Source organism: Aquila chrysaetos, chromosome 10 (genome assembly GCF_900496995.4).
Source record: "Aquila chrysaetos chrysaetos chromosome 10, bAquChr1.4, whole genome shotgun sequence".
NCBI lineage: Eukaryota > Metazoa > Chordata > Aves > Accipitriformes > Accipitridae > Aquila > Aquila chrysaetos.
In genome coordinates, this window is record NC_044013.1 from 29637670 (window position 1) to 29664576 (window position 26907).

At 40.7% G+C, this 26907-nt stretch overlaps 1 protein-coding gene across 4 annotated transcripts in view; it reads right to left on the minus strand.

The window, feature by feature from the left end:
- The window catches only part of PAK2 (p21 (RAC1) activated kinase 2), a 48379-nt gene that overhangs the window by 13784 nt on the left and 7688 nt on the right, over positions 1–26907 (minus strand). For 2 of the 4 annotated variants that reach the window (XM_030027393.2, XM_041126492.1), the window contains exons 2-7: positions 9613–9823; positions 3799–3899; positions 3138–3288; positions 2220–2251; positions 1752–1859; positions 398–530 (exon numbers count right to left, since the gene is read on the minus strand). In XM_030027393.2, coding sequence (XP_029883253.1) covers positions 398–530; positions 1752–1859; positions 2220–2251; positions 3138–3288; positions 3799–3899; positions 9613–9799 — 712 coding nt within the window. In that variant the 5' untranslated portion in view covers positions 9800–9823. Of the gene's footprint in view, positions 1–397; positions 531–1751; positions 1860–2219; positions 2252–3137; positions 3289–3798; positions 3900–9612; positions 9824–24077; positions 24134–24952; positions 25020–26907 lie in introns of those variants that run through there. The other 2 variants (XM_030027392.2, XM_041126491.1) reach the window with 2 other exon arrangements.

Genomic DNA, 26907 nt, shown 5'->3' on the forward strand with positions numbered 1-26907 from the left:
AAATCGATCAGCTTAGCCCAGTCCAGAAACTAGTCAGTTCTGAACTTAAGCACAGGAACATTAATATGGTGAAAAATTATCTTCAAGATGATGATGGAACAAACAACAGCAGAAAACTATTTTGTGTTATTATGGTTGTATTATACACGCAGATCACATTATCACAACTGAACTTCACTCCAAAAAACGTTCTACAATTTTTTTTTTACCGAATAGGGCTTTGAAGCATACGAATTGGCAAAACTTCTGAATGCAGCGCCCTCAGCTACTGTCTGACACAAAACCAATCAAGCACAGTATTCATACAACCCTTACACAAAAATAAAGATGAGGGTAAAAACTTAAAGTCCCTCCCCAGTCCTAAAGCCTTTGCGTATCTGAAATAAAAAACACCTACGTAGTTTTTCCATGATCTCTTCATCTGACATTTTGGTCTTCTTTTTCTGTTTATCACCTGATTTCGTTGCACTGTCAACAGAAGTGTCACTGGCTGGTGCAGGGATGGGGTCAATTACAGACCGTGTATAAATCTGTCAAGAGAGACCATTTACCTGAGCATTTTCTTTGCAATCATTGACCTTCAGTTGAAAGCAATCACAGTTCTTCAAAGATCCCTAAGCACCATTTTACATAACAACTTGGAGGCAGAAATTAGATCTGAGAAACATTAAAGTCCAGTAAGTCAAGATGCTGGCAACCTTCCTGACCCCTGAAAGAAAGACCCAGGCACCTCCTGAACAGAGTGGATGCTAGGAGATTAACTCTAACTTCCACAGATAGACGTTTTGTGGGTTTTCTACCTGCTTATTCTTTATAACCCATGCTAGTTAACAGAACAGAAATCACTATTTAATAGCAAGATCAACTACTGCTAAGATCTAAAGGAAAAAGATTCATGCTTCACCATGAAAAGAAGCATGAGACTCTCGGAAATTTCCCAGTTGCCCCCAATTTAAGGGATTTTCTTGGCACTTTAATTTCCTCCTGAACCGTTTACAAACACACTCAGCTACTCTAGAAATATCAAACTGTAGACCTGTCACATTTTATATATCTACATACCCAGAGTGGGCAATTATAAAGCAGTATCACTGACAAATAAACACAATTCATATTTGCACTCCTGGAGTGAGAATAAGTGGGCAACAGAGAGGCAAAATGTACACCTACCACAACCAAAAGAATGAACTGGAGTAAGTGGGATCCCTGGGACATTATTAACAAGGTGTGTAGTTCAGGGTGACTACACTAAAACTTAATGAACAGCTTCTGAAGCATTTAACTTTTCATGTAATGCTGATGACTTTGTGAGTGAAATAATCTTTCAAATCTTAAATTTGAATTGTTTGGGGTTTAGGTAGTATATTTGGTGAGGCTATCACACTGCAATCAAATAAAATAATCAAACACACTACACTTGTACCACTGTACTGTGCAAAGTTACAGAAACTAGCTATAGTTTTAGGACTAAAAAGCCTCCTCCTTGCATGCTGGGTTGAAGGATAAGCATAACTGGGTGCCTTCAACACAAGCCAACAAACAAATCAGCAGTAACTTCAGGACTTCTGATCTAACTGTTGCCCAGAAATTAGGCATTTTCTTAGGAAACTCAAATAACAAACTGAACTTTTCCCTAAGAACTTACAACAATTCATTTCACAAATATAACGCTTTGCTAGAAAACAGAAATAGAAAAAGTTCCACAATACTGAGAAATGCAGGTCTGCACTGTAAATTTTACAGCTGCTCACCGATTTTGTGTGATCTGGCCGTGGAGCAATAACAGGAGGAGGAGCTTCTTCATCATCATCATCATCATCTGCCACAGCTGTTGATGGTTCTGAACCTTTGGCATTGGTCTACATTTTTACCAACATTAAAAACAAAAAAAAAAAAAAAACAAAAACCACCAAAATTGTCTCCCCCACAGTTTTAAATACTTGCTTCCCCACACCCCCCCCCCCGAAGATAAAAGAATTGTTACTGATACCAAAAGAAAAGGATAGGTTGAGTCGTTTAAGTGTCCTATTACATTTTATTACAAGACTCAAATACTACCGCTCCAGTGAAATATGCTCTGTTGACACCCCCAATTTATGTTTTTATTCTGCAAAAAATTCTCATTTTGTTTTGTACTGCAAGATTCAGTATATAACAAATACAAAAGACCTGAACTTGTATGCGCCTAAGAACACACAGAGAATAGTAAACACACTCACTGTTGGCGTTCCTGAAGGGAAACCATCTTTTTCTAAATAGGACAAATAGCAGAATACATAAAATCATCAGAAAAATGATTAAAAGTGAACTTTACAGAGTTAAGAACACAGATCACTTTGGAGAATTTTTTCATCTCTCAGAAAGCAAAACTTCATGGTCACACATGAGAGAAACCAGTATTGCACTGTAAGACCATGCAGAAGGAAGCTCTAAGTTTCTAAAATCCTCCCCTAAGGGTAGGCAAACCCACTCATTTCCCAACTTGCTCTTCACCTCTCTTGAGTACCCACACACAGTTTTCCAAATAGAGCACTGCTCATCACACTTGTGTTCTGTCTTACTGAAATGTTAAATCAGGATCAAATGGATATTTCTGTTCCCTTAGCAGTATCTTGAATCAAGGATGAGAATATTACAAAGTCTTATTTATTACTAAGCTATTTTCAGAAATAATTTGGAAGAAAATTAGGTAAAACTCCATCTGTTTGTAGAGCAGTCATTCTCTCAGCCCCCCCACATAGCTCCTGATCTAGGAGCCACAACTTATTTTGCATCTTTGATGTCACCACATGGTGACATCAAGTTCATGAACAGCATAGGCAAGGTCTCCAGCACAAAACCAATTAATCACAGTCTCAGAGCCCCAGCTTCATAAACACAGCCCATTAAAGTTAATTTTGGCTGCTATTTTGAATTATCCAGTTCCATTTCTTCCCCTCTCCACTTGAAACAAGAAATTAACTGGACAACGCCAGTTTCCATTAAGTTGTAAATCCATCTTCAAATATTTGTTCCTAATTGAAAATTAGCTTGCTCTTTCAGCATTTGAATCTGATTCATTATTCCGAAAGAGAGGAAGACTGTGTTCCAAATACCCAACTCCTCTTTAATCTGTCCTTCACACACTTGGATCTCACCTGGAGCAGAAAAACTCAGATACTTCTGTTTTGCTGTGTCTTTGGAGTCATAGAATTTCAGCACATCTAGTACCGCCTGGGGGTTTTTCTTCTGTTCTAGCTTCGTGATATTTGAGGTCTGAAGCAACCGAGCCCATTGCTCTGGCATTCCCTGAAAAAATAGGCTGTTTTAAGCATCCTTCTAGTATTTTAAAGATTTTTAAAAAGCAGAACAAATTTCTTTCCTCTACAAAAAGCATAACACACACAGAGCCTTAAACACATGAACAAGTAGGATGGGGTTTTAATGGGGAGCCGTATGTCCATAAGTGACACAACGCAAATCACCGTGCCAACATGACACCACCTCTTTCAGGTGTATTAAGCCAGATGTGAGGAATGGGAATACAAAAGTGCTCAACAAAACCAGTGTTACCCACTAATGAAAGTAAACTGAAGAGGGTTTCTCAGGGAAGGCTGTCCCAGGTAAGACAAAGCATCAGATCTGACACTTATACTGCAGAAGTACTAACAGATCAGTCTCATTACTCTGCATGCTCTACAAATACACAGTAAAATTATTTCTTTGATAAAAACAAAGACTAACTAAACATCGCAATGGCTTCACCACCGCACTGACCCACAGCTGTTTTCTGAGCAACTCTGAGGCAGGTATACTTACAGTGAACTCTCCAGTAACAGCATCAAAGCCAACATGGATGGTATGCTCAAAATCTGATGGGGGGGAGATTTCTGGCCTTTCCTTTTCCTTCTTCTTGCTTCCTGAAAAAGACATTCAAAGATCTACTGAGCAAAGATTTAAAGTCCTACTGTCTCCATTTAATATAATCAATCGAAGCATTACAACAGTTAGGATGACTGTAACCATTATTCTGTTTACTGGATGGAGGTGTTTACATATGCAGCACAGTGATTTGACGTTTTCAAGTTGGTATAGACTTCACGTAAGAATCAACAACTTCTGTTCAAATCATTTATACTATGGTAGCAAGCGAATAAGAAATTAAGAGCACAGGAGTGCACGGAGCTCTGTTGAGAATATGAAATGTTTACAATGCAAAAAAGGACATTTTAATATGGATTAAGAACAACACTGAAGACAGCTTCAGTTCAACCTCAAGTTCACCCTAAAGACAGTTAAAACTCAGTTGCCTCACTGCTTCAATTCAAGGTAATTAATGCAAACTAGGACTTCCTGTGTTGAAGATAAGAGTTTATAGCCTCAGAGCAATTACCTAATTTAAATTAAAAGGGGGGGAAGCAAGCATAATAAGTACCAGAAGCAGAAACAGACAATGGGAAGGACCATGTGCACAATCCAACCTAGATTCAATTAAATTTATAAGATGTTTTATAATGCCTGGGGCTTGGGGTTTTTGTTTGTTTGTTTGTTTTTAAATTTTTTTTTTTCTGACAAAGAGAAAATTAAAAAAAAAAAAAAGACAGACAATTTGTAGTTAACTCTGAATATAAAATACATCATTCTGTTCCCTTTACTCAGAAAAGATTCAGAGTTAAATTGAAAGGCTTCAGGAACCTGTTTTCTTGCTCTTGCAAAAAAGCCCGAGCCTTGCTTTCTTTCCCTGCCAGAGCAGAGGAGTGTACTTGCTATTTGCTTTCCAGGCAGAAGGATGATGCTCAAGGTCTCATCTCACAGTCCTCTGCTGAAAGGCAGAGGCCTGGCAGTGAGCTGTGGAGCATGTCTAACCTGATACCAAGAAAACTAACTGCACGTGTAATCCTGGGAACGCCTGTGGGCTCGCAGAACATATAGCTGAATCAGCTGCATTTATTATAGCATGCATGAAGCCAGCAAGAATGCCATAGTGTTCATAACCACAAAGGAAAGCAGCACACCATTTTGCAATCTAATGATTACCATTTTATGTTTGTATGTCAAAAAAAAAAGGTTTTTTGCTTTGTTTTTAAATTCACCTTAAAAATAAAAGTCATGTAGTTTCAGTACAGAAAAAGAGCAGCTAAAATAGCTCCCTCTTCGTTACTACATGATAAAAAGTTACTAAACGTGGGGCAAGCATAGATCATGCCGCTCAGAGCCAGAGAATCCATCTGAAATCCCCTCACGCTGGCGTGAGAGGAAGGACGAGGAGCCGAGGACAATACTTACAAACGAAAAGCCATGTGGGCCACCTCCAGCTGAACAATGCAGTGGAAAGACCTGGCTATTATAAACAGGATATCTTTAATATGGCTGCACAGGTCAGAGCCAAAAAGCAAACAGACTGTCAAATGTTCTCATTAACACCGTTCAGTCACAGGACAGGAGAAACTTGCTTATGTGAAAACCTTTAAGGAAAGCACTGTTTCTTCCCAATCTCTTGCAGTTGTTTATGTGAAAGCAAGGGGGGGAAAAACCAAAAGTTCTTTTCCTCAGGAAGGCTCCTGTTCAGGACCACTTGACACATAGGGAACAGGAGCTGGTGCTCAAACCCTCCAGCACGTGCTGCACAAATAAACCCACTCCTTCCAAATATACACCAATCTTATCAGTAGTCTAGGCAAGAAGAGTAAAAATCACTCCTCTGCCCACAGGAACAGCAGATTGGAGCAGCACTTCAAACAAACACAAGCAGTGAGCTCCAGTCAAGAGGCAAGTCCTGTGAGTCATGTGTTGGCAGGACATACTCGAGGCTCTCCGAACAAGGCCACTGTGAGGCCACGTTGCTTTTCAACCTCTGATGATGTTTGCAACACAGTTCTGTATCTAAATGGGAATCCCTTGATAAAGGGCAACACTCGTTTCAAACAGCAAGTGAATCTAAGATGTGGTCCCTTGGCCCTGCAGAGACAGCAGCATATAGTCCCTCTGTTCCTGGGAGGGGAAAGATGCAGGTCCTTCAGGATTCAGTGAATTGGAGAATTGCTCTGTCTGATGAAGAAAGTGCCTCAAATACAACTGGACTCTTCCCCTCCCCAAATGAAGCCACAGGCACTCAGTGAGGCGTCACCCAAGGTACTTCACACACCCTCCTGCATCGCAAACCCACCCTCAAGCATCCCTCACTTCCCACCAGACAACCTCCATACACAAAACAAGAAACACAGATGTTTCTCAACAGCCTGGTCGTGGTAGGTAGATGACTCCAGATGGTACACATTGAGTTACTGAGTTGCAGCTGAAACCCCACTGAAATCTGCCCTGAGCCACCGGTCTTGAGCATGTCACATGCATGATCCCAGGTCCTGGGCGATGCCCCACAGCACCTCCTTTAATAAGTTCTGCTTGAAGATAAACATTTCTTGTTTTAGGGGACTATTTTAAAGCTTTCCAAAAACACACGCAGGTTCATTTGACTTCAGAAGTCTAGCCAAGGAAATTCATGGCAATTAAGTACTCCAGTAAAAAGATGACTATCACTTCATTTATCCTAAACAATGGAACTAGGGGAAGAAAAACCTCCATGACTAGGTCATTAAATAATCCCTTCAAATTAATGACTATTTCAGCACAGAACTAGCTCAGGCTTGGGGCATGAACTGCATTTGCTAAACCTCACCGTCTGCAGTGATTCCCCCAAAGCACATCACCTCCCCAACACCATCTCCTAAGCTAGAGAAACCTCCCAAGAGAAGATCCGGGGAGGGGAGGGGGGCAGAGCTGTGGCAACAGGTACGATGAGGCTTGCAAAACCATATGGACAGAGATCTGCAGAACAAAGCCAAACAGCGTAATCCAGTAACAGGTCTGTTTGCAGTAGTCTTGTACATCTCCTGGTAAGGCATCCCTTCATTTTCTGAAATGGTGAATTTACCATTTTTGTAGTAATTTGTAAACTTTTGCACTGGCTGGAGAAATATTTCCTGTGAAAAAATTTCTATCCCAGGTTCACAAGTTATTCTGCATATAGTCCCAATATATTTTTTTAAATCCAAGCAGGAAGTTAATAATTCTATAAAGCTTCCCAGCAGCAGAATTAAAAAAAAAAAAAAAAAAAAAGTATTTAAATGGGCATTTCTGGTGAGGGTGCACCTCAGCCATGCTAATGAACAAAACCACCAACATCTGACTATTGTTTTAGTGCCAGAAAATCACTGTGTCCATTTATATTCTGATTACATTTGACAGCCAGTTTTGCAGTCTTGAGGGCCAAAAACATTTCTTTGGATGTTTACATTATCCTTGCTGTGGGTCATCCAATTGACAAGTTTTTTCAAATTAAAAAAATGCAACTTTCAGATAGTTTCTTTAAGCTAGATAATGCAATTACCATTTTTCCTAACCACATTATCTTGCCATGCAGTAAAACCTTCTGCTTTTTTTCAGAAGGACATTACTTTCATTACTTTTTAACATCTAGAAAACATAAACTGACACCATTTTCTCTAAAAAGTACTTTTCTCAGCAGAAATTATTTCTTCAAGTTTTAGTTTGCATCACTAAATATCAGTAGGTATGCAGACACATGCTAAACAAGTATGCAGATTAATTTCCATAAATGTGGTGCATGTCAGTATTTACAGAGTGGTCTGAATAAGCTTAAGTAATGGGACTCCATTTCAGATGAGCCAATACAACTTTAGACAAGTCTTCAACCACCTCCCCGGCCATTTCAGCAACGAACAAACCCACTATCAAGATGGAAAGAGGAAACGTCCAAGAAGAAGTAAAGGCACTATAAAATGTCACAATGGTCTCCAGCTGCGCTGCACCTACTTGCATTCATAATTCATTTCACAACACAAGCAAGTCTTATACAGTATTACTAATTCAGAGCAAGGAAAACCTTCTTTCATGTGGGGTTTATGTTCTACTTGATTATATCCCTGTCTGTAAAAAAGGGCTACAAATGCTCTGGTAAACGATCAATGCAACAGCATAATGACAAGGGCCATCCCAGCTCCTAAACCGGTCTCCTAGTCTGAAGATGGACAGATTTGATCCTTCCACAAGATTTTGTTGCAGCACTCACCATGACAACTTCTAGGTATTTCCTCCCATGATCAGTAATATAATGGTAAAACACCAGTTTCTGCAGTATTGAAGGGCTAAGCTAGAACCTGCTCTAGACACGTGGCACTACGCCTAGCTTACAGCACCCAGCTTCACCACCCTCTGAGGCCTGGAGTGTCTCTCTTGGGGTGCTGCCACCAACATGTAGTAGCTTCTCACGTTCTTCTTATAGACTTACCTCTTTAAGGCTTACCCATGGCAGTAAAAAAGACCATTTCTTCTGCTGTAACCCAGCCGCGGACAGTTATTTCACAATAAGGGACCTTGTGAAATAACTATTCTGCTTCCAAAAGCTACACTGGCCAAATCCTTCCATCTTCCAAAAAGGAAAACACGCCCACTGCTGAGCACAGAAACTCTGCCAGATCATGGAAAGCCAGATCTTCTAAATACAGGGAAGCCTGCCTCTAGTGTTTGTCTCCAGGGTGAAGCATGGCTGCAGAGGGGCTGCTCACACAGCTGAGCAAGAGGAAAAACCAGCCCTGGGGAAAATACTTAGCCAAGTGAAGAAATAACCAGAGGAGCAAAGTCTCTTGAAACAGACAAACCTGTGTCGGCATGACTGAACCAGTCCTGCCCAGCACATCAGCAATGAGGCGCAGGAAGACAAGAGAAGAACTAGAAGACATTAAGAGCAGCAGGGTCTTCCCCTTGTGCATCTTAAGAGTAATCACAAAAATGCTAACTGGTAGAGATTAATGAAATGCATAGCAGTTTCAGTTCAGGCTTATAGGTCTCTGCGCATTTTTACCATACCAGATGTTAGAAGATATTTCTATCTATGCACTATTTTGTTGTACATGGATACAAACATCCTGGAGAACCAGGATCAGGACTCCAGCGCTGTACATACATTCACCATACAGAAAAGAGGGCAGAAACAAAGCACAAATACAGTCTAGTTTCATTACAGCAATTTTTTCTCAGAAATAATCCTTGTTTACAGCAATCCAGATTTTTCTCCCACTAGTAATTAATCCTAACAGTGCAGTTACACAGACAGAAGGACTTAATTTTTCTCAATTCTCCTTCATGCACACTGCACCCTCCCCACTATTTCTTTACTACCTTTTGCTCCTCAAGCTACCACATAAACGGTCATCAACACAAAGTAACTTCCAAAACAGCTGGATGCTCAGTTTAAACCAGAAATCTGCATTTAGTGTAGCAAAATGGTAAGTAATATGATACCAAGGAATCACAAACATTTATTAAGGTTGTTTGGAAATGCATTACTTTAAACTGGGCAGCAAACATGAGAAGCAATAGGTGGTGGTTTTCCTCAGTGAGCTATTTAATTTTTCTTACTTAGCATTTCATCTTCAAACAGCCCAGTGCAAACAGAAAGAACATCTCAGCTCATTGAGCACACATATCCAACTTTCAACACTTCGTCCAGTCCCTTACACTTGGACAGGCTAGACTGAAATGTCTGAAGCGCTACCAAAACTTACAAGAGTAAAGGAATGCAAGTAGTAACTTTGGAAAATAAAGGCATCTTACCTTTTTCAGTGCTAGAGAATATGGAGATGATTTTATTCCTAGGTTTTCTCTCTTCTGGTACAGAAGGCAGGGGTTTCAAACTGTGGTTGGCAGACAACTGGTCTTTGCCCCCTGAACTGAAGATAGTACTGCTCATCCGGACAGGAGGAGCTGGTGGCTTGTCTTCCAGTTCTCCGTTGTCAGACATGGTTCTCAATAGCTAGTGAAAGCACTGAAATAGAAATATTTGTTTTAACATAGGAAAAGAGCACAGAATACATAAATGTAGTATTTCTTCTGTTGGCCAACAGGGAAAGGAGGTGCAAATTCAACTCTGAGCAACTCAGCAAGCACTGCACTGGCAGACACTGATGTCTCTGCCAAAGGAAGCGGATCCCTTCCCGCTCCCAGTTCTGGGCCACCCATTCATTTGGGCCAGCAGCAGCATTTGTGGGATGGAGTGATAAATTTTTCCAGTGATAAAACTAACCCAGTCAAAAAGAACTGTCAGCTATAATGTGGATCAATTCCCAGATCTAGTTCACTATCTGTTCACACAAAGGTTGCGTACATGAAAAGGACAGTACATGTAAGGGTGTAAGTACAACATATTTTAGGGGTAGGTCTAGCCCAAAGATCTTCATACTCCAGAGTCAAACACCTTCAAAAGCCTTAGATGCTTCCCTTCTTGTCATTTATCAGACAAGATCTTGGGGAGAAAAGAATAGCTTATGTTTATAAGTCACAATTCAGCACACTGTCCACATTAAGTTGTATGAAGAATATCTCTACCCAAATTATGCAGCCTACATTAAAGAGCATGGGACTAAGATCCACTGGATGCATTCCACTTCTGAATGAGGACTTGGATTGCTTCACCACTTTGTGCCACACTTGCTCCATTTGTAAAGAGAATATATACTATCACCACAATCCTCTTTGAGTCCTTAACAAAAACATGAGCAAGATCACGAACAAATAGCTGCTAAAGCTAAAAACACAGCACAATAAAGCATCTACAAGACACATTCCACATTCAAGAAAATCTGCACTGGCCCTTCCTCCCTTCCCATAATATCCTGGAGATTCTCCTCTGATCACCAAGAAACAGGCAAGCCTCTCTGCTACAGAGTAAATAGCACAAAGAAAGATATACAGAAACTACCTCTCAGTGACAGCTAATAACAAATATGCCCCTCATCCCTCCATACACTCAAATGATGAGCTACCTCTTTCCAACAAGAGCCAATACATCTCCTCCGTGTTGACCTCCTCCTCTCACAACAGTCTGGGAAATGAATGGCCTACTGGTGTCTACCAGCTGCCTGTCAGAGTCCCAAAGCATGACTCAGTCCCAGCCACACCACTGGAGCAATCATTATCAGTGTCATTCAAAAAAGTCAGGATAAGACAGTGCAATCCACTCTCAACTATCACACCTTATTTCCAAAGTATAAATATTGTGCTATACAATGTCTCAGCACAACATATGCATCTTGCATAACATGGTCTTTGCAGCAGAACTAAAAACATGTAGACTGCCATTCCTTATCATTTCATTGGGTGGGTGACTACTGTCAAATCCCAAAAAAGGAAAACAAATCAGGCTAGCAGCCTGAATCCAATAGCACAAGAGCACACTGATGTCGTGAAGCTCAAGAGAGATTAAAATTAATTACCACCATAAATGCCCATGAAAGCATATAATTTCTATACAAATACCTACAGAAGCACAAGCAGCACAAAGCAAAGTTCTGTCAGTGCAGGTAAAAACTGGACATGTGCTGGTTGCCCCATCGACTTAAAGACTGATGGGGAACAGTGGTCCAAGCTGTGCAACACTCCCCTAGACAAACCTGCCTTCGAGCCCTTTGCCTGATGATGGAGCAAGAAATAGGCCTGCAACACTCGAACATGTCTGCAGGGATGCAGTTGTGAATCAGACTGCGATTCCCATCCTCCAACAGTCTTCCAAATTCATTTACTGATTGCTCTTTCAGATGTTGCAAGTTATCTACAGGATCTTCTGTATTTTCCAGTACCTACACTGCAATATGGGGAAAAAATTAAGAACCCTGCAATCTAACAGCAGGTCTGAGCAGCCTACCCACAGGGATTTTAATTCCAAACGCTTCTGTAGCAATACATATTGTTTGCACAAAGTGCATGCCACCAATTTGAGACATACAAATTTCTGGTCTGAACCACCAAATTAGATATATGGTACTCAAGAGCCCTACTGAAGCTGGGCTTGGAGTGATGGCAGTACAGGGGACCACCATCCATTTCCCTTATGATAATCAAATCTCAGAAAAGAGTAGGATATAGGGTTCTTAGCTATTCAAATGCAAACAGATGTTTAAAAGAAAGCACCCCTCCTTTTGAGCAGAGAAATACAATCAAATAGCTAAAGAAATCATAGTAGGTAAATAAGCATATCACATAACTTCAACACCAAAATTATATACTTTGTGAAGAAAGCAACATCATGAGGAGCCTTTTGTATTTTTCTAAAATACACCCTATTATTTCCTACATCTGTGCAGTTTTTTGAGCTGCCTGATATTAGCAAGAGCAGGATGTAAGGATAAACAACTAACCTGCATCTGAAACTGTACAAGAACAGACTTGGCCCTCCAAGCCCATACTAATTCCCCGCATGCTCCCTTGGAAAGCCCAGTCACCATATTCAAAATGCTGTAATGTGGTATTCAGGCTGCAAATTTAAAAAAAAAAAAAAAATTACTGCACTTTTGTTTACATATTTTTTAAATAAAATTCTCACTATAGTAAAAATTCTTAATTTTCAGTGACACAAGGAGCACAAGTCAGCCCATCGCATACTAAGTATTATAGCTTCTTGATCTGAAACGAATTATTCCTTAGCACCTTGCGTGCTCAAGAGAAGAAACTGTTAAGCAACAAGTTGGAAGCAAGTACATGGAAATCCAAAACTCATCTATTTCACAAGAAAATCAGGCCCTTCAAGAAACTGGCATAACAGCATCTTTGCAGAACCCTCAGAGCTGCAACTCTGATCAGCTGTTCAGCGTTCAAAGCATTCAGAAAGATCCTTGACCTTGCTCTAAGTAGAGCCCAAGAGCTCTACAGGAGGAAAACAAGCTGCAGGGCTGCCAGAAGACAAACTGCAGGGCTGGTAGAGCAGACTGAAGTGACAGAAAGAGCTTGGGCATCAGCTTCCCTCCTGAGGGACTGGCTCTGGCATTTGCAGTTAAACAAAATTCTTCAAGCTCATTCAATCTGGGGTTTAGTAAAACCTCAGCTTTCAGGAAAAACTTAAGAGATGTGATTTACTTAATAACACAAAGTAGTATAATTTCTGAGTGGCTGTTTCAAAGACTGTTGTTAAAATAAAGTGCTAGATCCAAAACTATTTTGCACAAAGGACCATTTCAATGCACATAGTTTAAATAAATTACAACAGCTGCACTCACTACATATGGCTTCAGGAAACAGAAGTCTAATCCTTCAAGCAATCATCAGAAGTTAAAAATCAATCATTTTGTTCAGGTTCAAGTCCAACAGCTAGTCTCTTTCTGACAGCTAAGTGCAGAAGAAAAGAGCAGTTCCCCTCTCCTTTATCCTTACCCTGTCTTCATTATGCAGGGAAAGTTTCCACAGCATCAGTAACTACTTTTGAAGTTGCTGCGGAGGTTTGGCATTATGGGCAATGGCTGGAGGAGGGACTAAAAGAAGAAGGAAAAAAAAAAAAAAAAAAAAAAGAGTGAAAATATACCATGAAGCTCCTTTTCTGCTCTCTCACTCCCCCGGAGGGAAAGGAGCGGGTTCGTTTCACAGCAGCTAGACGTAATCACTCTTGCACCATCACCCACGTGGCTGCCTTGCTGAATCATGGCTTGCGCAGGGAATTGCAAGGACCAGGGTTATTTTCATTTTTACATTGCCTGCCAGGAGTCTGTATACTGGCAAAGGGGATGTAAGGTTCATATTTCTCTGACAGAATTGGACAACACAATTAATGGTTGGGGTTTTTTTTAGCTTGGTGAAAGACATTTACTAAAATGGTTAACATAAGTTTGAGCAACCTCATAAAAGTATGCTAGATATGGAAGAATGATGACAAAAGAAACAAAGATAATATATGGAAGAGGGTGTAATCAGAGGAAAGGGATTCACATTCATCTTTGCCAGTGAAGATAATACCAGTAATAATAATATATTCAAGCACATCGGCAACTCCCCCACAATCACTAGTCACACTACATTTAATTACAAGAACTAGAAAGCAATGGAATGAACCACAGAGACAAGCTGTGAAGCTGCAAACAATACTTAACTACAGACTTCAGACAGATTCATTCCCACCACAGGACAGTGCTGCAATCCATTACACTCACAAAAAAGAAAAAAAAGACAAAAAGAGCTAAAAGCTTTTCTCCCAACAGTTCTGCTGCTTAGTCCACAAAACATACTCACAGGTACCAGCACTGGTGACCACAAGGCTCTGATTCTCAGTCCTCATCTCCAGTATATGACCCTACTCCCAACAGCTGTCCCCCTCCTTTTGACAAAGGTTTCTTGCCTTCCACTGGGGCAGCAAAAACAGAAGTACTCTCATCATCCTCAGCAGCCTCAGACACCATCATAACACAAACTGCAGCAGCTGAAGAGCAAATGTGCTCTCCTCTGCTGCAAAGGCAGCAGCAAGCAGCCAGCCAGGGTCTGTGCCATCCTAATCACGCACCACCAACAGTGGTAGACCTGAAGCCAAGTTCCTCAGAAGTGCAACTCTGCTCTTTCCACCTTTGCCCCGTGAGGCTGATGCAAGACAAGCACAGGAAAGCTCCTTGTGTAGCTTAACCCACCCTCTTCCTCCCAGCCCCTGAAGAGACAGACCTGCAGTGACTGATTTGCTCGTGTGTTCAGAGTTTCACTTTTACAACGATGTTCCAGGAGTCAGTTCTGCTGCTCACTAAGCTTTCTATCTTTTGGGGAAGAAAAGGGCCCAATAACCTACAGCATACCGACGTCACAGAAGAGACACAGCAGTTCCTGTCACTGCCACTGGTGGGAAAACACCCTGAAACATAACCTTGACAGTGAGTAAAAGCTGGAAAGTAAACTGAGAATTGGGCAGCATTTTCACAAAGCTAATGAACACACACTGCTGCAGCACATTAATCTGAATGCTCTGGCTTTGGCTTATTTTTTTGTTGTGGTTCCCCCCCGCCCCTCAATTCCCCCTTGTGTGAGCATAAAGCTGAGCTGCTTCCTGAAGAACTTCCTAAGTACAGCTCTTGTGCTGGTCCTGGCTCCCTCATCCTCCCTCGTGATCAGTATCAAGGCTGACACGCACTCCCATCCCAGCTGAAGCGGTGCGTTTGTTTGGCAGCAGGCCCTACCATGGAGGCCCCTCTCCACCACGGGGCTGCAATTTAGCTCCTCCGACTTTTAAAAAAGGACCAACATTTTTCCTCTCAAACTTGTTTGCAGAATGACTAAAGGGAAATAAAATTAAATAGATGACAATTGCTTTCCTATCTGCTATAGAGCAGAGTCACATTTTTCCTGGAGCACTTCTACTTGAGCAGATTAAGTTTTAAATATGCATTCTGTGTGCGCAAACGTCGGTCTTACAGTGTAGTACTGTATGGCCTCAAGCAGGGATAGGAAGATGGTACCATGCGTCAAATGAAACAGCCGATGTAGAAAGTTCTCATATCATAACGATTTTCATTTGTCTTCTTAAGATGTTCAAATTAATGTATTTGAGGAGTCTCGGCTGCATCTGTATTTCACTGCCTGGAATTTGATGCAAAAGTAAATTGGACTACTGCTTGGGAAAAAAAAAACCAAAACAACAACAAAACACATCAAGCTCAGAGCTGTTTGATAACATATTGTCGTGGTTTAACCCCAGCCAGCAACTAAGCACCACGCAGCCGCTCACTCACTCCCCCCCCACCCAGTGGGATGAGGGAGAAAATCGGGAAAAAGAAGCAAAACCCACGGGTTGAGATAAGAACAGTTTAATAGAACAGAAAAGAAGAAACTAATAATGATAAGGATAACACTAATAAAATGACAACAGCAATGATGAAAGGATTGGAATGTACAAATGATGCGCAGTGCAATTGCTCACCACCTGCCGACTGGCACCCAGCTAGTCCCCCGAGCAGCGATTCCCCGCCCCCCTTTCCCAGTTTCTATACTAGATGGGACGTCACATGTCAGGTGTCCTGGCTGTGTCCTGTGCCAACTTCTTGTGCCCCTCTAGCTTTCTCGCTGGTTGGGCATGAGAAGCTGAAAAATCCTTGACATTAGTCTAAACACTACGTAGCAACAACTGAAAACATCAGTGTTATCAACATTCTTCACATACTGAACTCAAAACATAGCACCATACCAGCTACTAGGAAGACAATTAACTCTATCCCAGCTGAAACTAGGACACGTATACATAAATTCCTACTCCCTGGCACACAATATCCTGGCTTTACACTGCCACTTAAGCAACAGATCTCCAAGGAGCCAGAACTAAAACAGTCAAATAAATCAAATCCTCTGTATGTACATACCCTGACAGGAGGCTCAGAGAGCTGCAAACTGAACTCAGTTCTGTTTACTGCAGCTAAAAATTACTCAACTCATTTACTATCAGCAACGTAACACAGAAGGAGTAACACAAATATCAAATTCAAGTCTATTTTGCAGGGCTGACCAAAAAGCAGAAGTAAGGGATTTCAGGCTAACAATGCATTAAGAAACACAACCACTTTACTTTTGAAATCATAATCCTTCATGTGCCTCTACAGCTGCGGGACCTTATTGAGACACCACCTGAACTGCTGCAAGAAGAACTGCAGAACATTTGGGCCACGGTCACAGAGAGTGGGCACAGCGCTTGAAAGCAACACAGTGAAACCTTTTGTTGTCCAACAGAAGAAACGGAAGAAAAGAGAACAGATCAAAAGTGAAAAAAGCCCTGATGGCAAGTGCATTTCCCTGTCCCTGCTCTAGCAGAGGGCATAAGGGTTGAGAAAAGAAAGTTATCCTTACAGCAATCTGCACGGCAGCGGCTGTCATTTGCTGTCTTCCTGTAAAGCCTTATAGGGTGCTACTGGCAACATTTGTCATGCACAAAGAGCGGCATCCGGAACAGCCAGGTCCAGAGCAGAGGAAAATAGCAAAATAAATGTCTCACAAACAAATCTCCAAGGCAGATGATGTCAAGTGAAAAGAAGCATAGAGTAATTAAAAACAATACAATAAAAGAGCTAGCTTGTGATGCTCCAAGAAAAGACCCATGTCACAAGACAGACTGAAGATAGTCATGTCCCACTCTTAGTTTATATTATAAAAATACTTGTTGAAAATGTCTGGAGACTCATTCCCAGTACACTGACCCCAAGCCTCCAGTGGTTTTGGTAACTAGCTTATTCTCAGCCTCCCCACACCACCACCTTTAAATACCTGAAAAAACACCTTACTGGAGGAGAAGAGACTTGATGCTTCATTATTCTGGAAAAGAGGGCAAACAGATACACACATTGTGCAGTTTTTAAGTGGGGATTGGAGAGCTGCTCATTTCATCAGATATTCAATTTTCTTGGACCAAACAGATTTTGGAGTCCAAAAGCAGAATGAAATGTCCGCATGGGTATTTTTCTTTCCCCCTTCCCCCCCCTTTTTTTTAAAGGCCCCTGTTGAGCAATAGATTTCCCCTGATTAGCTCACTTAGTGCTGATTATAGCTCACTTCCTCCCAGGGATTAGCTGAAAGCAGCTTTCTGACAAGTTTTTATTCAGATGGTGCTACCTAGCCACAGCTCACTTCCTGCCCCTTCACTAACAGCATGTTAGTTCAGCAGCTCATCAACTTGAAATTATTCCACCACTGCAGAAAAATTCACAGAACCAACAAATCTGACTGTCTTCTCCACGAAAAGGAAAACAAATCTTTCTGGATGTTTTGCTTTCCAACTTGAAGCATTTGGATCCATGAGATTTATTTAATCAGATCCAAAAAGGAGTTTTCTGGAATAGTACAAGACTACCTTCAGAGATCGAAAATACTTATCTCTTCATTTCAACTCAGAAAGTTGTGCAAAAAATCCAGCAGTGGCAGACAAAAAATTACTCTCTCACAGACTTGGCAAATGCAGTCGCAGATCTTCTGCCTGGCAAAAGAAGACTCGTGCAAAAGCAAGAACAAGAGTAACCTTGATAATGGCCAGTAAAAGCCAGCAGACTAATCTGCTCCACCTATGGTTACTAAAAACACGTGCAGATTCTCTAATGCAACACACAGTTCCTCAAAGCCTTCCCACCTCTAAAACGGCAGGCACCAATCTCCACAGGACTTGCTGAAACATCTATTTCCAGCTTTAGGGGGTCTCAGATAAAAGTGTTTGGTCAATGCCAAACCACATACCCACGAAAACCAACAGTTATTTTTATTTAACTTTCCTTTATGGGGAGGGGAGAGGAAACTAGGCTAACCTAAGATACTCCAAACAAGCACAGATCTCCCTAATTTACAAGCACAAACAAGCAAGAAACCCCCTTCAAATGATGCAGTGGAGAAAACAGCTAAAAAACAGAAATAAAAAATATCTGAGCCCATCAAACATAAATTTTTCATGAAGATATACAAGGGGGGACACATTAACCAAACTGACTGCTCAGCAAGGCTGACCCACTAATGGAGCCAATAAATTGCCAGTGTCTTTTTTTCAAGATTAACAGTCACAAGCACCAATTTCCCTCCTTGAACCAGCAAGGCTACAACCGTTAAGTTTATAAACAGGTCCTTTCTAGCTATCTTCCCTTTACTGCTACATCTGACAGAGACAATGCATAATACTCCCACTCTGACGATAGTATAGGAGAACCTCAGTCTTTCGCAAAATCAGACTGAATGACACATATAACATACTCACCCAAATTCTTTCCAATTTGTCTTTTTCCCTCAATTTCCTTATGATTTTTTCCTGAGTCACACAAACAGAACGGAAAACATAGCACGGAGAAAAATGACTGCCATTTAATTGCTAAGTGAAGAAGAGAGTTGGTGAAAAAAAGAAGAAAAAAAAAGCATGGTCGAACAGAAGAAATAAAAAAAGGCAGAAAGGAAACTATCTTTTCTTCAGAAGAAGGACTAGTCTCTCCAAAACTGTAATGAGATGTGCGTAGCAGATGTGCAAAGTCTTGCACTGAAAACAAGCCAGTCTGCAAAAATGCCTCGTTCGAAATAAAAAAGAGCCCAGTCTCCTAAGAAGCAACCAGTGGTAGACATCACCTTCTCATCCCCTTGACAACCGAGACAAATAAGCATATTTCGCCTAGTACTTCTTCAGCACACAATGCTTACGACTGAGTCATCCTCACCCCTTGGTGCAGGCACAATAAAGTACAACTTTCACATAATCATTGATAAAGATAAGTGAAGCAGATTACAATTCTAAGGTTCTGGCAGCCTACCAAACTGGCAGATCAGATTCTCAAAGTCTGTATATGTAGCAAAAACAAAACAAAAAACATGAAACAGCAATAGCAGAAACCTTGGTAAGGACAAATTTTTCTCCCAAATTTTCAATGTTTGACTTTCTGAATGGGGGAGGGAGGGATAATTTCTTAATTATCAGCTATGTTTTGTGACTGAAAAAGATATCAACAGGGAAAAAAATCAGAGGAGGCACTGACTAGAGACAAGATGTGCAAGAGTCCTGGTAAAAGCCCATTAGTGCATAGAAAATTTAAACAAATCAATGACACTCGACTTCACTGTATACTGTGGCCACCTGCAAGTCTTGTGATACACTACCACTTTCTCCCTTTAAACCATGCATAGCAATCAACTCCCACCTGAATCGTCATTTCTCCTTCATAAATTAAATTTGGCACTATTGAACTGTGGTGGCATATTTTACCACCAGTGAACTAGAAGTCTCTTCTCTGCTTTATCGTCTCCAAAACAGCTCAAACACCACAGACCACAGTACCAGACAGGCCTCAGAAATGACTTCCCAACTGTCTTTACTTCCCATTTCCCCTAAGTTTGGCAGGAAAACTCACTCAGCAAAGCTACGACTTCGTTATTGGCAGCTGATGACAGCAGTACACAGAAATGAGCCAAACGGCTGAGCTGACAGCCACGGGTGCCCGTTCCCACCTTGCTCCAAGAAGCAGCCCTTGCAGGTCCGCAGAGCACGATAGAGGAGGAAGTAAATCAAGAGGGATCCATTTCCACCCTCTGCCGCAGGGCTGGTTACCGCCTACCAGCTGAATTCAGGCCATGCTTCATTTCATACAGCCCACAGCTAGTTTTCCTTCAACGAACCATTGTGCAATGCTGCATAATGATAACATGTACCCAAAGGTGTTTGAAAAAGCCTATTCAGCCCTCAACAAGGAAATTACTTACCCCTGCTCTACCTACTTAAAAACCTGAGTCAACTGAAGAAAGACAAGACAGCCTGCAGCATGCAAATCACATGCAAATCCATGATTCAAGGTGTTTGCTCTTACTCATATTTCACTAACTAGAAGACACTTTTCAGCCTTTATTTTCATGAGCTGAGGTTTTCTAAAGATCAAAGGAGAACGGGGAAAAGGGCAAGTAGGGAAAGTTTACAAGAACAAAAAAAAAAAAGAAGTCTGCATCTCATCATTGAGATTCTCTCTTAATTAAACCTGGCATCAACAGGCAGGGAGGGCTCACACATTCCAGAGCAAAAGTTATTTGAATAAAGGCTACCCTGCACAAGGTACCTATACAGCTCAGTGCACTTCTGTATTTCTAACAGCACTCATAACTGTTTAACCTAGACAATCACCACTCAGTAGAGCAATGACATAGCTCTAACAATGCCAGGCTGCTGGTGTTGTGTGGAGAGATCACCAGTAACTCTAATAGAAAGCAAAGGGGTTTTTTTAACCTCTGGAAATATTATTGGGCAATGGTAAGACAAGGTCGTGGCTTACCCATCCAGATTAGAGGTGCAGGGCTAACTGGAAAGAGAAGAGGAAACACGCAGTGGGTACCAGGACGGCAAAAAAAAGAAAGAATCCAAGATTAAGAGATCCATCACTCCCTCATCACACTGGTAGAGCTGTCAAATGTCAGCTATGGAAAAAAGGAATAATAAGGGAAAAGACAAAGGGGAAATAAGAGAGAAATAGCTCCTTCCAGAAAAGCTATCTTTTTCATATGCACTTAGAATAGAGCTCTTTGTTTCTCTCTAGTGGCTGGCCAAGGCCTGCTTCAACTGCAGTTACCACTAGCAGATAGTGGTAACTTTAGCTCAGCTCAACAGCCCTGGGGACCAAACCCTCAACTCTTCTTGCAGCACTGTCAGACAGGGCCAGCCTGGCACAAAATGCCACAATGGGAAATTCTGCCTCTTCCGAATTGGTTTTCCCAGCCACGGTGCACACCAGTGGACACCAGTGTGGCGTGCTGCCACCCGGATGATCACAACCACTTGGAACAGTCCACCAGTTTGCCAAAACCCCTATGTGAACAGCCCCAAGTTCAAGACACTTACTTCTTAATACCCACACTGAACATAAATTCAGCCAGAAAGAGCAAAGTCTACAAGAAATCAAATGCAGGATCTGTAAATACAAAAAGCACTTGAGCATGGCAACAAGTCTTTCAACAACAACAACAAAAAAACACCACCAAAAACAACCAACCACAACCTGAGATGGCGTGGGTGGACACAACTAATTTCCTAAGCATATTCTAGCAGCACCATACAGAAAACTAGAGATCATTTCTCCTGGGAGAATTGTATTCTATTTGTGCCATGACAGACAAGTACAATGACTTCTTCAAACGCTCAAACTCCTACTACACAAGAAGAGTTCCCTGCAGCATCCTACTTCTGCACCAGGCAAGTTCACTTGCCCCTAGCTGGGAAAGCTATTCTTGGCTACTATGCACAAACTGTACAAGCCTTAAGCCCTCTTAGAAACACACATAGCTTCTAGACTTCACTGTCACCTGAATAACCTACAAACATCAATCGGTTCAGTCATGCCCAAGGCTGCAGATAGCACTGCTGCCACTAATGTTTTTGCCAAGGTCTGGCTCTCTTGCCTCTAACCAGGGTCCTGCCCACATCAGCAAAACTGATAATCCCCCTACCACAGCCAGACTGCTTCTGATAACAGGAAAAGTACAAAGCAGGGTTGATTGCTGCAGTTACTTGGAGGAAAACTGGGAACAGCAGACAACAGCAAAGTAGTTTCCCTGCAAGACAGTTAGCAATAGCCAGCCATAGATCTTGATGGGGAAGCAGGGCATCCTGTAAGTTTGGAAGTGAGGCTGACAATTTATTAAAATAAAAACAACAACAACAACAAAAATCAATGAGAAAGCAACACAGGAAGGGTCACCCCAGCATTTCTCTACCAACAGCAGCTCAGGGCTGTAGGATAGCATCAGATCTTAGTAAAATACTCCCCAGAGCTCACCAACAAAAACTCACTAACACTGGTTGTGCCCGCAGCTAGTTTGTACGAGTGTTTCAATATTGTCACATTCAGACATAACTTCGTTACACTGCTGAAGTTTAAAGTTTTACAAATTTTTATACAAAGAGACAAGCGATTAGCCTATTTTTTCCTGGCATATTTAACTCTATTAGGAGAGGTAAAGATACCTAGATGGGGCATACAACCAAATTCTGCAGTCATTGCACAACACCACAGGCAATCCCTTCCTCATTATTTCAAACAGCAATAAACAGTACAAAAATCACAAACTGCAGCTGTCACAACTCAAATCAACATGAATTTCTAAGATCTCTACGCACATAAAATTTTGGACACGAAGACCTGCGTTCATCAACAGAAAAACAGCGAACTGTAATACCTAGAAATACATGGGGAAAAGTGAGCAAGGGAAACTGGCTTTGTAAATCATTCACCTGTGTTCACACTCCAGTATTCTTTTTGTGACGCTGCCCTGGTTTGCCTCACATGCTGTTACAGGTTTTCTACTTTAAAATTACTTGCACGCTTACAAGCAACATATTAAAGTACAGTTTAACACAGCAATTCCCTGAAGTTTGGGCAAATGTTCTTGTATGTCTTTCAGGGAGCCAAAGCACTCATTTGGCAGCTGGAAAGAACAATTTGCATTCAAAAAATTGGTTGCCAGAATTAGTTTTTAAAAAAGAAAAATTAGAAAATAAGTTTAAGTCATTTCTAGTAAAACTACTTCTCTCACTCATCTCACTCATAAACAGGTTTTTATCCAAAATGCTGAAGAAATTAATCCAAACCAACTAGAACTGGTGCACAAGCTACAAATCAAAACATATTTAAAAAATCCACCAAAAAAAGCTTAACATTGTATCATAATTCAAAAACAACATATCTTTATTCCTCATATGCTGATGTGGAAACTAATTTTTGCCAAGCCTACAAGACAACTATAGGAGCCAGTAAGCAGAAAAAACAACAAAACCCCCCAAAACCAACCAACCTCTTCTGTGTATTATTACTACATACACTTCTTACAGTTCACAAATCAAATGTATGATAAAACTATCCTAAACATATATGTATGTAAATAATGTACAATTGTTTAAACACCAATTATGAGTGGTCAAACAAATTTATCAAATTTTCAAAGTGATGTAATACATCCTACCATTTTATGTTAGCACACTTCACAGAAGTTACTATTTTATCCCTGCTTTACTGATGGAGAAGTAGACAGACACAAATTGTCTCTAGCCATCTACAACTGTTTATATAGGATGCTGCAGCACCAGGACCACAAAAATTGATTTTACAGCTCAAGAAATACTTTTTAAAAAATAAAAATACAAAATGAACAACAGTTACCAACTGAATAGACAAAAGGACTGTGAAAATTACAACACCACAGGATAACCAGCACCCTGTGAAGCAGAAGAGCTTCCAAAGGAAGCTGTCGAGTTAAAATAATATTTAAACAGTTGACAAAACATAATATTGAACTTCAAAAGCTGCTTATATCATTGTACAAATTGTGACAGGAGTTTAACACAGAAACATATATAAAAGAGCAAACACTGTGTGAAAGGTCTCTATCGCTGGTGACAGGTTATCTTTGGCCATCTATCTATCAGGTTCTTAGCTATTTATACAAGATGTTACGCAACTGTAAATGTGATCCTATTGAACTTACTATTCAAAGTGTTTCCTTAGGGTGTTTTATACTATTAGTATTTCAGCCATCACGGCTAAGCTGTAACACCTGGGCTGTCTAGGCAAGGATGCTGCAGTACTGCAGCACTTGGAGAAATTTAACCTTAAGTAGCCCTTCCAGCTCCACATATTATAACTACTTACCTGTTCAATAAAGAATGAGTGAAATTCTTACGGGCAAAATGATAAGATTTCAGTGAAATACTACAGAGCAAGAGTAAAGCTTCAGAAAATGCATTTTTGTGAGGCTCAGGCATTTACATACAAAAAGGATGCAGTTCTCAAACCTAGTTTTACTTTATTATCTTGCCTCCAGTAACAGTTGTGCAATTATAAAGCAGCTGAAGGTGTCTGTGAGGATGAGACTGAACTCACATAAAACAGACCTCAAAGACTAATGTCTACCATCTGCAAAACACAAAAACCTGTCCATGAAATGAAGGCTTCCGTCCACAAGGTCCTCACATGCATGCATACCACCCCAATAAAAATCCTAAAGCTATTTACTGTAATAGAAATAAGAGATACCCCACTTATCTGAGGGGCTCTAATTCCATTGCAAGGGATGCATGATAATAATCTATGAAAAAAACAGAAGACATCACTCATGCTGTGCCATCAACACAAGAACTGAAGACTTGCATTATAGCATTACCTTAATCTTCAGCACTACCTGAGCCCTAAATCACAGGAAGATGAAGGATATATCAGGCAGGCATAATTGATAATCCACTCCTTCATCTGGAGGTACTGCAAAACCAGGGTACTGCAGAGAGCAGCTGAAGCAAGTCCTGGGCCACATCCCAGCTCCAAAACGCCATTTAAAAGAGTTCTTACACTGAAGCCAATACCCATCAAGAAGAGACAGCAGTCAGTACCTTGGGCAAGACACATGGACAGCCCAACCCAGCACAACAATTCTACACCTTCCAAGTCTTCCTCTTTTTCATTTACATTTCATTTTTCATTTCATTACTGTTAGCTGCTACCAGTGAGTCTGAACATATGAATAAGGGCGTAAAACATTTTGTTGCAACAAATGAGCATGGAAGACTTACAAATTCCGTGATTATGAAAATTCAAACACACTTATTTTTTTTAATACAAAAAAAAAAATTCTCCTCTCATAAAATTCATTGTAACTATGGAAAAAGTTAACCCTAATATAATACCTTTAGAAGCGGTCAATTTTCCAAAAGCGTGTCATCTAAGGGAAAATTTTCTCAGGTCCTTTCAATTCTGTTAAGAAAACAGGAAGTGAATTTCAGTAAGCCATTTCAACTGAGTAAAATAGAGATAAAGATCTCTATTAAACTTGGCAACAAAGAGAGAGACCACAAAATATCAGTTTGAGCAGTCACTTGCCACCAGTCTATCGCCACACTGCTCACTGGATCGTTTAGGTTGGAAAAGACCTTTAAGATCATCAAGTCCAACCGTCAACCCAACACCACCATGCCCACTAAACCATGTCCCAAAGTGTCTCGTCCACGTGTTTTTTGAACACCTCCAGGGATGGTGACTCCACCACTTCCCTCGGCAGCCTGTTACAATGCCTGACAACCCTTTCAGTAAAGAAATTTTTACTAATATCCAATCTAAACCTCCCCTGCTGCAACTTGAGGCCATTTCTTCTCATCCTATCACTAGTTACTCCATAGAAGAGACCAGTACCCACCTCACTACAACCTCCTTTCAGGTAGTTGTAGAGAGCGATAAGGTCTCCCCTCAGCCTCCCTTTCTCCAGGCTAAACAACCCCAGTTTCTTCAGCTGCTCCTCATAAGACTTGTGCTCCAGGCCCCTCACCAGCTCTGGCCCATCATCCACCATTGACCAGGTATGTATGAGCACATGGGCAGTTACATGTGAAGCCAAAAAGAAAGCACTGATGATACCCGTACCTCATTTAGGAAATTAAAAACATAAAAAAGAGAAAAGGACCATTAAGACCCCAAATGTTGAGGATTACTGACAAGTTATTTAACAAAATGACAAAACAGTTAAGGGTTAGGAAGAGAAAGCTCTTTCAGCAGCATAGGAAACATGATCACTCTCAATAATCAGAGTGACATGGAACAAGAGTTACATCTATTTTCAATCTTGACCAAGATCCTTGAAACAAATGGACTTCTCCAGTTAAGATGCAGTTTTAAATTTAGTAAGCTGGCATCTCACTTTGGCCCGTGGGCTTTGAAAGAGCTAAGGAAGTAAAGCACAACCACCACCAGTCACTTAGCAAATAAGACCTGGTAGAAAAGTACTGCCAAATACTAACTTTCAAAGATTTTCAATAGCAGGGCAAAGAGGATCCCCAAAGAATCATGCTTAAAATGTTACAAGATAAAAGTCAGTGCCAACCATGTGTCTGACAAGCATCTCTTAGCAGCAATGAAGGAGTGGAAAAAAATGATTTAAATCCTGTTAGTGTTAATACAAATTTTGTTTTGCTGGAGTAGCAAAATCATCACTACCATGAATTAAACCAAATTAGAAGTCATTTCATCTTGGTATGTTCACTTATCGTTCATTCTTTTAGTTTATTCCCCAACCCTTCTTTCTAATTTTTTTTAAGACACAAAGACTTTATTACGTTAGATGGTCCAAGCTCTAGTAATATTGCTGTGGATGTGCTATCATATAGGTTTACCAGGTGCCTTCACTTCTTCCACGAGTTATATTCAATCCAGTTTTACCAAGCATGAGTACATTTGCTTGTGCTGCAAAAAGACTATAAGACTTTCCACTGTACACACAACAAGCCAAGAATAATGAGTATTACGCCTCTCGGAAGTAAAATATTTTACAATGGTATAATTATTAATAAATAAAAAAATAAAAGACATCACAACCACACACTAAAACACAGAGCCCTGCTTGTGAAGAAAGCATCGAAACCAGCTGTACTGAACTATTCTGAATTTTTATTTTCCATTTCCAACAGCTACCTGGAAAAATAATCTATACCTAAAAATCTCAACACTGATCCCCTCTCAAAAAAAAAAAAACAAAAAAACCCAAAACCCAACCAACCACACCCAACCAAAACCAAAACAGTACTATACCACATATATAAAATCCCTGCAAATAGGCCTAGAAGAGCTGGAAAAAAAAAGTAGCATTCACAAA